The 15,400-nt window shown below is 50.2% G+C and overlaps 1 protein-coding gene across 3 annotated transcripts; it reads left to right on the top strand.

The window, feature by feature from the left end:
* The first annotated feature begins 396 nt into the window (after window positions 1–396).
* LOC122363375 (popeye domain-containing protein 3-like) lies at window positions 397–13,467 on the top strand. 3 transcript variants are annotated; one of them, XM_043332574.1, is made up of 9 exons: window positions 397–511; window positions 3,328–3,464; window positions 6,286–6,432; window positions 6,688–6,869; window positions 7,165–7,404; window positions 7,745–7,897; window positions 9,941–10,133; window positions 10,444–10,547; window positions 12,236–13,467. In XM_043332574.1, the coding sequence occupies exons 2-9, from the start codon at window positions 3,389–3,391 to the stop codon at window positions 12,347–12,349; spliced, it is 1,209 nt and encodes a 402-aa protein (XP_043188509.1). In that variant the 5' UTR covers window positions 397–511; window positions 3,328–3,388; the 3' UTR covers window positions 12,350–13,467. The 3 variants fall into 3 exon arrangements, with proteins under 3 accessions (XP_043188509.1, XP_043188508.1, XP_043188510.1); XM_043332573.1 differs by lacking the exon at window positions 397–511 and adding an exon at window positions 1,180–1,198; XM_043332575.1 differs by lacking the exon at window positions 397–511 and adding an exon at window positions 1,598–1,618.
* Window positions 13,468–15,400: the final 1,933 nt, after the last annotated feature.

The following is a 15,400-nucleotide window of genomic DNA, read 5'->3' as shown; positions in this document are numbered from 1 at the left end:
CCGGCTTGTCCGTCTTTGTCTCCGCTATTTCGGCGCCGATCTATGCATGTGCTCTCCAGGGCGCTTCGGTGCCCCGAAATCCAATCGAGAGGCACGGACCCCTGTTCCATCCTCTTGTTGTGCCAGTGTGATTTATTACTCATTGAGCTGAAGGGTGAGTATTTTCATGTAAAAATGTTGTGAACTTCGAAGTTACAAATGAAGTTATGTCTTGGTTATGATTTGAGAACTCACAATTTTCGCCATAAAGTTATCCCCCACCTAGATGAAGTTTTCTCCCTTGTCCTTTCTGCGTCGATTTCGTCGTGAATGGCTACCATATGTATGTAATTGTTCATTAACTGCAAAAATCCGCCAATGAAGCACAAGTATTGTGTTGGTGACCAATGAAAAGCCGCTAATCAACGAAGTAACCGTAAAATAAAAAAACTAAACACGTTTTGCACCCTTCTGCTAGACTTTCTTGTGTGTGTTGTAGCGAGTATTTGTTGCATTGTAACAACTAACAAGTGTAGGTATTTGTATGTCAATAATTTCAAATAATTTGGTGTGTTTCTCGTAATATATTTTGAACTCTTCACTCTGGAACCACTAACCATTAGAGCAACAGCAGTCAGCACTGCAGATAAGCTTTTTGATAGCCCATTTTTCTGTAGGTAGGTAATAATTATTGACTCAATAAGTCAATAGTCAAAAATCCATTATATTTATTTTGCCAGCATCACCTTTCTCGAAAAGTAATGGCTTTTTCTCATGCTCTATTACCTTTGCTAAATATTTTCTCTTTTATTCACCGTTTTTCTTGTGCTTTGGTATTATGACGTCATTTTCATAACGTCAAAAACTAATGAATATCCACATCATTTTTTCTTTTATAGGGCAGCGTTGTATGTTTCGTTTTTGTTGCGGAAGCATGCTTTCTTCAGTGTGTATTGTGCAGCAGTGCGGTGTAATGTGCTGGGGTTTTAGTATATTATTTTACATTTTTGATGCATTTAAGCATCATATCTGAATTCAGGACATCAAATAGTGTAAGAATGTGCATTTTTTCTTGTTAAAATAATATTGCAGACCTAAAGTAAATATTTACCCATTTCTCTTGTCTAAACATGTCAAATGAACAATAATTTGATCATAGTCTAAAAGCTTGAATTTATATACAAGTGTGGTAGATTGTAGGATGAAAAAGAACATCTTTGTAAATGCTTTGTCTTTGTAAAGTCAGGGTTGAAAAATGCTCGTATAAAGTGGAGGTGAGAGTGGAGGATTATTTTCATTTCGATGTCTTTTCCACCCAAATCAGCCAAGTTTGGGATGCTATGGTGAGTGTTCGTCTGCGGAGGTCGACGACTGATAGGTCTCAGAGATGAGGGCCCTGGCGGACCGGTCGGCGCGGCCCGGTGCATCGCATAGCGTCCTAGCTCCTGATCCTCGTAGGGGACCGGCACTTCCGGAGATGTGCCTGGTGCGTGCATGAAGGGGTTTGCCAGTGGGCGGTGTCTTATGAGGTGCGGCGATCAGAGATGGGGGGCTCAGCGTAGAAGCAGGGAGAGGCGTGGCACCAGGTGGAGGGCGATGCAGGGGTTGTATGTGCCGCAAGTACTACCGGTTGCGCAAGGTGATACAGCCGGACCCGTGCACCTTGACAAGATATTGGTCATGTGGCATCGTCTCCACCACCACGCCGGTGCGATGTCATCGTTTGCTGTGTGGGCCGGACTGGTTCTGGAGACGCACCGTGGCGCCGGAGACCACTGGGGCGGCAGCTGGCGAGTATGTGGAGTCAGTATGTCCCCTTGCTTGGCGAACCGGAGCCGTAGGACCTCCTCCTGATGTGCCCATGCCTCGCGCCATGTAGGGTGCACAGCAGCGCTGGTGAAAACTTGAGTCTGTGGCGCGACAGGCAGCAGGTCACGGAGATTGCGGCCGAATATGATTTGTGCGGGTGACAGGCCAGTCTCCATGTCAGGTATGTTGCGTTAGGGCAGGAGACCTGCTGCGACAGCTTCTGTGTCTAGGTCACCATCGGCAGTCGTGTGCGATGTCAAGAGGCGTTTCATGGTCTTAACTGCGACCTCCGCTCCACCGTTAGACCTCGGATGATATGCGGATGATTGACGGTGGTGCACGCCCCAACCGTCAATCGATGCAGGAGGGCTGCGGTTGCCTTGGCAGCAAACTCAGGCCACCGTCGGTGCTCAACTCCTCAAGAACGCCATATGTGGCGAAGTAATTGATCAGTGCGCGTCCGAGGCCGACCGCTCCGGGACCCGAGCGAGTTGTTACGATGTGTGGCCAGTTGCTGAATCGGTCGACAACCACAAGGGAACTCGTGCCCCGTGCTTCGCAGTAGTCAGCGGCGATAGCCTGGAACGGGCGTGATGGAACACACGGTGGCGCAGGTGGCATGGGCGGCTGGGACGGCGTTATGCGACAACAGTCTAGGCATTCGGTGCGGGTGGCCTCGATATCTTTCGAGATACCTGGCCAGAACACAGCACCTCGTGCCTGGCTCACCACCTTCGACGTACCCTGGTCACTGGTGTGCAGCGTGCAGGGCGCGTAATACTTCCGGCGCGACTGCAACGTTGGTGGCACCACCACCCGGGTGTCATCCATCATCACGACGTCGTCGACAGTGGACAACCGATCGCGAAACTGAAAGAATGGCTCAAGAGCCTCGGGTACGTCGTCACGTGATGCTGGAAAGCCGGAATGAATCATGGCTATTAGGTCCTGTAGATCATGGTCACAACGTGTCTCGGTTAGGACATGCTCCTATGTGGTGGCGCCGAGCGCGTTGGCCGACGTCTGGGCGGCGGCGATGACGGCGGGCTTTAGCTCGTCCTCAATGCCGGGCCGCCGGCGCGGACACGAACGGCAGCGAGGACGTCTTGGCCGGCTTCTGGTCGTGTTATAGCCGAGGGTACCGGGATGCGGCGTCTGCCACTGGAATGGTACGACCGGGAACATGGGCAATGCGGTAGCGCCACATCAGGGTTCGCTGTTTCAAGCGAAACAGGCGTGGATTTTGTATGCCAGCAAGTTCCCTGTCGCCGAGTAGCTTTGTTAGCGGTTTGTGATCGGTGGCGATCACAAGGTCGCGGCAGCCCATGGTGAAGAACTAGCTATCCTCAAGGGCCCAGGCCACCGCTATCGCTATCGCAGGACAGTATTGGAGTACCATGTACAACTTTGACTTTGCAGCTCAAAGTGAAAGTTACATTAACTATCTGAAATAACTAACCTGTAAGATAACTGTCTAATGCCTACTTATAAAGCTTTGAAATGTAATGTTTTGAGGCTTTATCCTTGTTTTTTTTTCAGATGAGGGCCTGAACTTGTCTGCTAACAACAGTCAAGTGTTTGCTAAGGACAGACCCCGACAATGGGGCTGCCGTCCCCTGAAGCTAGTCTGCTTGGCAACTCTAGCTTGTTGCTGCCTACTAATGCCACTGACATTGGTAAGGCCTACCTCTGACATTGGTAATGTCTAGGCCCCAACCCCCATGGTCTCTGAGGCTTAAGTACTCAGGAATCTCTCACCATGCCAATTTCACTCTGTTGTTTTTCACTCAGCTATGGTTATGAAGCTTTCATGATTGCACCATCAGCAGTAATTCAGCACTAATCACTATGGTTGGTAATAATGGTGTGCAGTGTACTCCCATTTCCAGCAATTTTTTAGGGTTTCTTTAACCCGCACCGAGCCCCTGTGTTTTTTCGCAGATATCTCAAAAGCCGCCGTTTTTGGCACACCTGTTTGTGCATCTTTTCCGCACATGTGAAAATTTCAGACCTAGGTCATCTTAGGTCAGGTCACCAGGTCACGCTAAGTGACCTCACCTCAGAAAAAAATAAGAATGCTCGTCATAGCTACACCGATTGATCGATTGCCTTGAAACTTTCAGCGATTGATTAGAGCAACAGTATCTATAAAATGTATAACTCGGAATTTTGATATCTGTGACCTAAGGTCAGGTCAATTTTGCGGCCTCTCCATTTTAAGTCAATGGGAGAAAATTGAAAAGCGTCGGTTTTGCACGAACGCCATTCTAGACACTCTCAAACATCGAGATGTAGGTACAATTGACACACTGAACCGGAAAATGGCAACTGTGACCCCTCGTTATGTCCCCGAGGTCATCTCAGGTCACGAACAGAATCTAACAGATTTTCGCTAATAACTTCTGATAGAGAAGTGCTAGAGCGCTGAAAACGCCTTAGATGTGTTCGGTTCGACGTTGCGAAGCGATGTCTTTTCATTTTTTCAATATAACGGAAAAATCTCAGTATGAGCGGCCCGGCCTGTAACGCTTTTGAGAAGCTTATATCTCAGCAACCGCTGGGCCGATTTACTTACGGTTATTATGGTAGGGTAGCTTCATTCCTTCTTCCAAGTATTGGACTATTTTTGATACATGTAGATGACCTCTTATGCTCGTGCCACGTGCAAAACGAAGAGGTGTCAGTTTTGTAACAATTTCAATACCTATCTCGGTAACTACTGGACCGATTGCGCTAAAAGTTGACAATTGGCATGTAGGACCTCACTAGGCAATGCATTTCCATGTGCCACAGTTGGGGTGCAATTGCACGTGCGCACGTGCAGAGGTCGATTACAGATCTCGAGAACGGCTGGACCGATTGCGCTCAAATTTGGTACACGGGTAGGGACCGGTTAGTAAGGTGCCGTGCAAAAGTCAGTTTGGACCCAGTTTGGACGTGCGCATGTGCAGGCTGCCGCTTCCAGATCTCGAGAATGGCTGGGCTGATTGTGCTCAAATTTGGCACATCGCTTGAGACCGTTTAGTAGAGTACCGTGCACGAGTCAATTGGAAGTACCCCTTCGTAATTCCGCACATGCAAGGGTCACCCTCTCGCTCGCTCGTCTGTCGCCCCCAAAAGGCGTTTTACTGGTTTTATTCATTTACATAGCTTTACCGTCTACTATTCTATTTTAAGGACCTTTACCTATGACTTTTATTTCGCATTCTAAGCTTCCTAGTAGATTTTTTGAAGTACCTACCCAACACTCATTTTTTTGGCATTTTAGCTAGCAAGTTAAAAATTTCCATCGTAATTAGTCGCTGTAATGTCTACTCATAATTTCATTTGGTTCGACCTTTGAAGGAATGTCGTCAGATATAGGTACCAGTAACAACATAATCACAAAAATAAGATATAGACGGTAAATGTTTTTGCCTTTAAGGTGCATAATGATGCCCTTGATCCTATGACTTCGAATTCTGCCATCCACTGCGGGTAATTGATACGGTCACTATGCTACAACCCGTGAACCAAGGTCCGCGGCCCCTGACCCTCGTACTGTCGTCATGCCACTCGCGCCGGTGATTCATTAGCGTCCGGGACTGGTCACTATCACGGCTGCGTGTCTCAATATTGGCTGGGGTGCGTGCACCGGCGACCCGACACGCCACGACGCTCCGCTCGCCGGTGCGTCCGCGGACCCGGGGGTCTCCGGCGGCACGGGGGGCAGGTGCTAGCTCAGAGGCCAGTTGTACGAAAAGAAAAGTCTTGTTTTGCCCAAAGACATAACCGAATATCGCCAGCCACGCTAAAAATAATCGCTGATGTGAAAAGTAGCATCAGTGAGCCCAATTGCTATGTTCTCATATTATCGGTCATTGTTTTCGTCTGGTTGGTATAAGTTGTTGGGGACCTGAAAGAATAAAATACCGTCATTCGGTGATTTCGCTTTTTGTAAAACTAACTGGAAGCACGATATACAGGCGTGAGATACACCTTACGGATGTTATTAAGAACCTCAAAATTTAATATGTTGTCATGATTGACGATTTCTCCATGTTTGATTGTATTCTGGTTTCCAGTAGACCTTCTTCCAATAGCTGTGCTTTTGACGTGCCACCGGGCTATTCTGACTTTCGATTTGAAACGGTTGGTGTGGAGCTCGCCAGGCTGTTATTCCTCTCAAACTGTAATTCTGTTGAAGTCATCACGTCTTGTACCCGGTCCAGTCACTGTATGTACGGCTCTCCAGGTATTTAGTGGTTGGTTGCCAACATCACAATAAGCGATCTGCATTGATGAATACGTCTAATGGCTGTTAAAAACCATTGCGGAAGTGTGTGCACGAACCCTCTTCTCATTTCTATTGAGTCATTTTACAGGAGTGTCTCTGTCATTCAAAGTTATTACACCAAAAGAACATAGGCTAACCAACCACTCTTTTGCTGGAGGGCCGCACCTGGTCCAAGCTTTGTGTACCTGTTCCGACCTCTGTGTGTTTACCCGCTCTGGCAGACGGTGACGACGCCGGCGGCTGCGGGATGGCCTGGGCCGAGCCGCAGCACCTGCTCTTCCAACTTGCCAACGGCTGTTTCCTGGTATCGTACCTGGCGCCCAACTCACAGCGGGGACTGCTGGCACTGCACGCCGTGCTTATACTGGGTACGTGACTGGTGGAGAGTGAGGTGATGGCAATGGAAGGATCTGTGTTGGTGAAGTGAGGATGGTATGACCTTGTTGATGACGATTCAAATAAGGGGATCGGTTATATCCCTATCGCGATGCATTTGTGCAGTGATGATTCTGTAATCAAAAGTGATTTGTCGTTACTACATATTGTTGCCAGTTTTTGGCCGGTCTTCGCCTGGCCTTGACCATCACTTCACCGCACTTCACCTCTGCTCCTCCTCGCGGCAGGATTTTTCCTGTACTCGATGTGGGGCTGGAACGTGATCTGCGCACCGGGCATCTTCACCTGGAACTTCCTGTTTGTGCTGCTGAACATGGGCCAGGTGCTGCACATCATTTACCAGATGCGGCCGGTCAAGTTCAACCAAGAGCTAGAGGAGCTTTACAGCACTCTTTTCGAGCCGCTCAGGGTAAGTAAGGGCTGTGCGGGAGGAAAGGTAACTGGTATTGAGATAAATATGTGCGGAGGACGGAATAATGGGATACAGTTGGGCTATTGAGAATTAGAAAGCTAAGTGAATGAGTGTCTTATGCGAGATTTTTTTATTATTATGTAAAGTCGCATGCCATTTTGTGATGGCGAACTTCAAACGGATCATTGATTGTAGTGGACTTTGGCCTTGAGTGTCAGCCACTGTTTTCCCATGTGCGACAGTGTCGGCGCGCTCTCCACGTGACCTCTGTTCCGTGCGCCCCTCCCCGCAGGTGCCGCGGATGTTGTTTCGGAAGCTGGTCAGCTCCGAGTATGCCCAGCTGGTGACACTGCACGCCGGCGAGGCGTACGCCCTGCAGAACCTGACGCGCACCGACCGGCTGGGGATCCTGCTGGCCGGACGGTGTAACGTGCTCTCCGACAACAACTTCCTGCACAGTATCGGGCCGAACCAGTTCCTGGACAGCCCAGAGTTCGAGTCCACCAAGGCCACCGCCGAGGAGAAGTTCAAGGTGCGCGGAGAAAGGAAAGAGGGATGAGGCATGTGGGAGGGAGGCTGAGTGCGTGCGAGGGTGGGATGCATGTTTATTTTGATCGAGAGTTAGTACTTTGTTCGGTCCTGATGGTGGTTTGTGTGATTCAATGATGTATTTTGAAACGTTTCGTGCACCGTTTGCTCGGCTTTGCTCTATCGCGTGCTCATGCCTTGTCTGGCCAGTTTTGCAGTGTGATCAATATCCACTCTTAATGGTCAGCCGATTTATCTTTTCATCTGACACATGCTCCTGCTTGATTTTCATACAGTGTCCTGTTTCCACATCTAACTCGCCCCGTCCCCGCCTGCGTCGGTAGGTGGGCATCATCGCGGCCAACCAGTGCCGGTACATCTTCTGGCACCGGTCCGCCATCGAGTACCTGTTCGTCAAGGAGCCCTACCTGGCCACCGTCATGTCCACCATGATCGCCCGCGACATCACCAACAAGCTCTACTGCATGAACCACAAGGTGCGTGACACGCTGCTGTATTATTCCCAGTGTATAAAGTATAAACTCATGCGGTATGAGTAAAAGGGCGGATAAAACTAAAAGATGTACGTACCGCAATGGGAACGTGAACAGACACACGTCGGATTTGGAACTGGCAGGTTCGGGTTCAGAGACCTAAAGACGAAGAACCTGTGGCTCTTGCTGTATCAGGGTAAAACGGAACAGCCAATGCTTTGCATCGTGAAAAAAAACAGCCACACCGTCACAACCCTGGTAGCGGATAATCGAGTGCCTATTTAGTAGTGGCTAGTCAGTACGAAGTACGCGTGTTATCAAAATTATTCTGTCCTGCCACTTAGGTAACACATGTTTTGCACGTGACGGACATACCTCTGTGCCATCACCCAACCCTACCCGTGACCGGATCGATGACAGACAGTGGCATGTAGCCACTGCGACATAGTCCGGTCCGCCGACCCGGCCATGGTGCCGGGGCTGACCGAAACCACACACTGCCTAACTCGTGTAATGCGTGTAATATGTAGCCGTACCATAATATCCACGCTCCCAGGAGGAATTCAAGTGTGTTTTTTGGTAAACCTAGAAATGAAAATAGTTAAGGAAATTTTGTCAGACATATTATATAATAGTTTATAAGACTGACATTCCGATCCCGATCGGCTTGATTTCGTTTCAAAACAAATACGAGGTGGGCTGTTTATAGCGATCATTGTTATACTTTGGTCTATCTGAGTTTGTTTCAGACACACAGACATAAGGGTGCGGGGAGAGGGTGCGGGCGTAGTTCACACCCCGATGTGTGCTCCGCGTTATTTTTACAGCGGCCGCTGCCACCGAGCAGTGGTATTGCCGCGTTCGGGGGTTCACCTTGGTGTGATACGACCGTTCTTTGTGCTGGCGGTGACCGACGTGGTCGTGCGTGCTTCGCGGAGTTAAACTTGAAGCCGGTACAGTACTGCAGTGCCAAAAATACGGGAGTGACACGGCACACGTGACGGCGGGTGCGGTACTGTGTGCTGGGTGGCGACGACCCCCCCCCCCCCCCCCTCCGTACGGACTGCTGTGGTAGGCTGACGACCGCGTCCGGTAGACATGGGGCACAAAGCCAGCCTGGCCAGTGATCGGCTAATGATCAGTCTAGCCTCGCAGGTCAGACCACGCAGTGATCATGACCACCGTGGGACCTCATTGGCGTCCTACGAACCCGGCGCCATGCTAATGGTTTATGTACAGCGGCCCGCCCCGTTCAGACTGTGTGCACTGGCGGCTGGTGTACCCTGGGTAGCTGCGTCCGTCCACCAGTAAATATACGCAGTGGACGGTCCGCCCCTTCCCGAGGGGGCTGTGTTAGAGCTGACCTCGGCCCGACCATTCGAGGTGTAATTGGACGCAGACGTTTAGCTTGTCAACAACTCACAAAGTGGTTGCAACCAAACGGGGAATCAATGCATGATATTGATCAAATAATTGAATATAAACGGTCGCTACCAAGTGTACCCAATGGGTGATCGTATTTCTCGTAACTGGCGTACTGCGTAAGTCAGATAATTGGATATAATAGCCGAGGAGTTGGGGCATAACTCTTGTCAGCTGTCACCTGGCTGCTGCTGATTTTGACAGCGATCGTCAGTGGCCTTGTGACTGCGATTGCATATAACTATATCAGGGCAAGACTGGACTTTGATGTCGCCTTGCCCAATGGTTGGTTGCTGATGAGCGGGCTTCTTTCGGGCTTGCTGATGACCGGGTGACCGCGACAGAGTTTGTCCCCGTGAGCGGCAGGAATGGCTTTAAGTACCGCCTAGCGGTCACTGTCAGTCTGACCATCCCCGTCCATGGGATTGAAAGACGATTACGTAGAACTTCCCAGCAGTGACTGGCTGAGATGATGTATGTATATGTTTATGTCAGCTAGGACTGTCAGGTGAGGACTGAGTTCCTCCGCGGTGGTGATTGTGACTGAGTTTGGTAATCTCTCCCAGGTGATGACTGAGCTCCTCCGCGGTGGTGATTGTGACTGAGTTTGGTAATCTCTCCCAGGTGATGACTGGGCGCGGCTCAGCGGTGGATATCCGCCTGCCCAGCATCACATCATCACTGAGCTCGTGTGAGGTCCGCTCTCCACGCGCCGTGCCGCGCCGCGAGCTGAGGAGCGAGTCCTCTCCGGCCGGGAATGGGGAGCTGGTGCGCCCCTCCGGACTGGGACTGGCCTCGCCCGAGCCGGACAGACTGCGTGAGTAGTGGTACAGACACCCGCCGCCTGCTGTGTTCATTAGGCGTGTGTTCGGCTTAGGAATGTGTGCTTGGACAACTGCTGTGGTCACAAGGACGCCATGGCGTTGTTGGGGAGCTTGCAATGGCTCCAAGTGATCGATTAGAGCCAACTGATGTCGATTTCCTGATCAGATGTCGTGAGTGATGCCTATACAAATGTACAGCGATAATTATGTGTTTACGCTGTACAATGGCGCTGTGAATTGGACTTTAGCTACATTATCTATTCTCGGCCCGGTGTGAGATATGACGCTCATATTCCCCGCCAGGTGCGTACGAGCCGGGCCGCCGGAACGGGTCACTGCCCAACACGCGCATGGAGCCGCTGCCGGAGCTGCCCTCCGTCGACGACCTGGTCCAGAGCACACGAGAGGTGAGACGGAGAGGAGGGGTGGTGTTGAGCATGTGGAGTCATGTTTCTGGTATCTTCCTAGCTGAACTTGAACTGTGCTCAGCAGGGGTGCCTTATAAATCAAATTGATGATTGCGAGACATCATAGTCTGTTGGAGGATATGCTGTGGTTAATGTTGATTTAAATAAGACATGGACCACTACAGATCACTGTTTTTTTTTTCTCAAAGCCTCGCTTGTTTTGGAGACAGCTGTGTGCGCGCCCAGGTGGCAAAAAAGGCACACGACCACTAATTGGCGCTCGGACGGCTGCGACCGTGGGTAAATGAGCCACCGGACTACGTCCTATCAGTGCTATCAGACACCGACAACGTTTGCTGTCACATCGTAATGAGTGCGGTCGAGAATATTGAACGAACACTACTGGACGCACACATTCCCGGCTGTCCTGGCGGGCACTTTGACGGGTGTATTGAGTTTTGGGCTTTATTTAGGCATGAATTTCATTTTCATTTCATTTTCAGGTGAATTGTATTTGTGGTGTGAACAGGGAAATTGTCGGTGAGATATTGCTGTTCCAGGACCCCGTTGTCTCCTCGATTTCTGGCTACTACAAAACTACTCTGATATCGACTCAAGCCTACCTTTTTGCTTTTGCTGTTTTCAGATCTAAAAAAGATAAAAAGGTAGTTCCTCTGGATAAAAGGAAAACATTTGAAGTTTCTGGTGCAGCCGGTTATCTATTATAAGCTATCAAACTATCATGACATTTATGATAAGACGAAATCAAACGACCATTTGTCTCTGTTTCAAGCATGCCACAATAATGCCTAATAACATAATGACCTCGCGGCAGTCGACGCGCCGTTAAACCCCAACAAACAGCAAGCCCATTTCTTCTCTATTGGGGTGTTGCTCTGCCTCTGACCAGCGGCGCGCTCCACGTTTCCAGGTCTCAGCCAGCGTCCCCTCGGGTGTGTAGCGTTCGCCCCCCCCCGCGTGCAGATAACCCCCCTAAAACCGCTGGGGTCGGCTGTGGTACGCCGCTTTTATTGTGGACGGCTTTATATTGACCAATGACAGCAAGCTTCCAAGCTACAAGCGGGATGATTTAGAGTTCGGCTTGTTTTCTTTAGCGTCTGTGTCCCGCGGGTTCCATTGCTTTAATAATAGCTGCTTTTATAAACTCCATTGCTTTAATAATATGATAGTTTTAATAATAGCTTGAGCGTGCGGGCCTTTACTGTATGATTTACGTTTGCTTGAATTATTATTGCCTTATCACGGGGCGTCATACCGCTAGGCTGCATTCTTTATACGTCACATGGACCATTAATGTACAATCGATAGGCGCTGCAACACCACTTACGCCACTTAGTATTGAACGGATGGGACTCAGCTGTTACGTTGTTAACCGAGTAGGTGTCTATACTTTGTGTCTATTGTGTGCATCACAGTAAATAAAATAACACTGTGTGCGTGAATGTAAGTAAGTACAGTTGGTTAGCATCAGTTAACGTAATGCCTGGAACAGTGTCAGTAGGGATATGGGATGATTAGCTGTTCGACCGTTTCATTTCCTGTGCTTGATATAGTAATCCCTCCTAGATACATGCCTCCCGTTGCCGTCTCTGGCTACTCTACCTTCCCGTTCTCGCACTGTCCTACCCTCCCTGACGGCGCTTTGTGCCCGCTGCTGCCGTCCGCAGGTGGCCAACTGGCTGGAACAGAACGTCAGACTGAGGGAGACGCCGGAACTGAGCGGCTCGGTGGCCAGGAGGGTGGGCGAGCCGCGGCCCCGCCTGCACTCGGCCAGCACCTGAGCTGAGCCGGCTGGAGCTGAGCTGAGTGGAAGCTATGAGCTGAGGAGGAGATGGAGAAAGAACTGAGCTGGACGAAAATTGAGGCGAGCTGAGCTATGCTGAGAGCAAACGAGCCGAGTAGAAGATAAAGCTGAGCAGATGAGCTGCGCAGCTGCAGTGCTGGATACGGTCCCTCGCCCCGGCCTTTGCCATTCAGTAACTGAGGCTCTGGTCAGTGACCAGCGATTGTCCCCGGCTGATATCAAATCGTCACGTCTGTGCTTTATGTGCCGCTGCAGTGTGTAGGTTGCATTGTATTCGTCACGATGTCCAACGGTGCATATATAGGCGCTTGTTCGTTGGATCTATGTGCGCAGCTAGTCGGCCATCTCCTTCGCACCGGACGACTGTCTTTCCGCGTTTGTCTCTAGCCGCTGGCACAAATCGCGCTGTGTATGTGATAGGCGACTGCAGCACTTCTGGTCTCGGTATCTAGTCACTGGTCACGCAGTGTGGCCGACTGCCCCGTGTGTGAACTATCACTTCTAGTCAGCTGACGGGTCTGTGCCGTTTTCGCCGCGCTGCGCCGCCGTTTGTCGTCACATCTAGTCGGCTCGCTGTGATGACACCGCCCGTCCGAAGCCCTTTGTGAGGCGGGCCGCCGCTCCTTTCTGACTGTGTTAAATCGTTCGTGGCGCTAATGTGTCGTTCGCTGGGCGGGGCCGCTTCGGCAGGTCGCTGTAGCTAGGGGAGGGAAGGGTGCAGGCGCAGATATCTCTATAGGCAGCCGTGGCGGGTTACGGACGGCTCGACAGCTTTTTGAACATATCATAGTGCAGTTGAAGTATTGTATATTGTTGCGCCTAATGTCGCCATTAATATCTCGACACGTTAAGTAAAGGGCGGCTTCTTTGAGCAGCAGCTATGCATGGATAATGGGATTTGTATTGCATGCTGCTGTCTGGCATGCAGAGCGCACAGCTTTAAGCGATGTATTGTAGACGTTGGGAATGTTCATTTCTGCTGATGCTGATTTAGAGGCTTTTATATGTACCTATGTCCTGGCATTGCATACAGTGGATGGTGCTTGTATGCCTTCTGGCCCGGCAACGGTCGAACTAAAAATACACCCGAAAGTGAGGCTCGTTTTTGCAATATGATGCATCTTCACACTTCCCACGCCCCGGAAATAGTCTAGTCTAGTCCATCTTATCCGTGTCGTCCTATTCCGCTGCACCAATGGCGCCCCGCGGCCGCGCTGCGCGGCCCGCTTCTAAAACCATCCGTCGCCGGCGGGCACCGCGGCGCCGTCCAGTATTCATGGCGAATGGATACGTCACAGACTCACAGCCACCGCAGAGGTGAAGTTGACGTCAGGGACGGCGGGGGAAATACCGGCGCTGACGGCAGCTATTGTGGGTGCATTTAAGATTGGTGTATTATCACAAGGATGCACGAAAACTCTGTGAATAGAAGGGCTAACAATAGCATACATATACAATCACATAGAGCGGGTTGTTACGATTTTTGATATTTTTATTTGGATGATATTTTGCTTAGATGTGTCGATATTGTCGCTGTTCTCACATACTTTTATGCGGTAATCTGAGACGTTAAAATACTTTTTGTTGACTCGTCTCTGCAACACCAACTCCGTCTCTGCGTCTCCGGTAAACTTTTTTGTATAAGATTGGCTAAATATCCAACTATTTATAGCACAAACACGGTACTCGACACGAATGCAGCCACGTTGTTTTAACGAGCCTTTGACCTGACATCAGGTGCTCTTCTTTCTCTGGGCACAGAGCGCATTCAGCAGGTGACCAGCCCTCAGTCCCAAAACAAGCGGAACCAAACGCTGGGTCTCGTTTTTTTTTGCCCTAAAGTTAGCCATTGTGATCAGGGAGTCGGTATGCTGCCACCATATTGGTGATTTTTCCAAGAACAAGGAATAATGAGCGCATAGGTCATTTTTCTGGTGAATAAGTGAACAAACTGAACGCCATTCAATACACGCAAAAAAAACATCCAACGTTCCAAGTGTTAACCACTGGAGGCCCCGGTAAGAGCAGGTCGACCGGTCGACCCGCCCCGTCGACCGGCGGCCGGTGCCGCTGCCGGTGTCGACGCCCGTCGGTCGGTGTCGGTGACGGCGCCGGGTCAGTGTGCGACCGTCGAGCCGTCAGCGACGGACTGTGGGACGCTCCGCACCGGCGCGGCGGCCGGCGCCGGGGCCATGTGAGCTGACGGCGGATAGACGCGGGGTGTGAGACTGGCGAGAGAGACGTGGCCTGGTCAGGGGTGAGACTACATTGAGACTGGCCACCGAAGAAACTCACGAAGAATGTGATCAGATTTTGGGAATAAGTGTGAACTGGCAATGAAAGAGAGTTGATCGTTACGGAGACGCGGATCTTGCTAAGAGACGTCGAGTCTGCATGGGAGACGAGAAACTGGAACAAGGCATGGACGTCTCGTGATTTTGGCATGAATGCTGGTGACGTGAGAGATAGCCGGCCACACAAGCTCAATTGATAGGGTAACTGTGGGGAAAACGCACCCCTGGGTTAAACGCCTCCCCTAGAAAAATCGTATTTCTTATCGACGGATAGGCGTTTTATCCTGTCTTTCAGAACAGTCAGCTGCTTGTTTACGTAGGTCTCTATTTCCGGTTCTGCGTCTTGAGGAGCAGCGTGGGTAGGTGCTGATGTTGGTTTTGGGTGTTGTTTTTGTTGTTTTTACAGAAGATTCCTAAGATTTTGATGCCCTCTTTATATCACAAAATTTGCTATTGTGCACATCACTAAAAACTGCGTTTTATTGCCATTCTGTTGAATTTATTATGCTACGGCGTTAGTGGCGCGTTTTTTGTCAATATTTTGTTGACCGGAAATGGAGTGGATGGGGAAAGACGCCTCCTCGATGCATGGGGCAAGACGCCCCCAGTTTTCTGAAAGGGGGGCGTTTTGCACGGTGGTGAGAGTGCAGGGTAGCGCCCTGTAGGTGGGTGCCGAAAAGGCCTCTCCCCGTCCTTTTTTGCTGATATATCCTAAACGACTGCAGATATCGTCA

This window comes from Amphibalanus amphitrite, unplaced genomic scaffold, assembly GCF_019059575.1.
Source record: "Amphibalanus amphitrite isolate SeventyFive unplaced genomic scaffold, NRLGWU_Aamphi_draft 000618F_arrow, whole genome shotgun sequence".
Taxonomy (NCBI): Eukaryota; Metazoa; Arthropoda; class Thecostraca; order Balanomorpha; family Balanidae; genus Amphibalanus; species Amphibalanus amphitrite.
The sequence above is the reverse complement of the archived record's forward strand: the minus strand, read 5'-3'. Positions and strand labels throughout refer to the sequence as shown.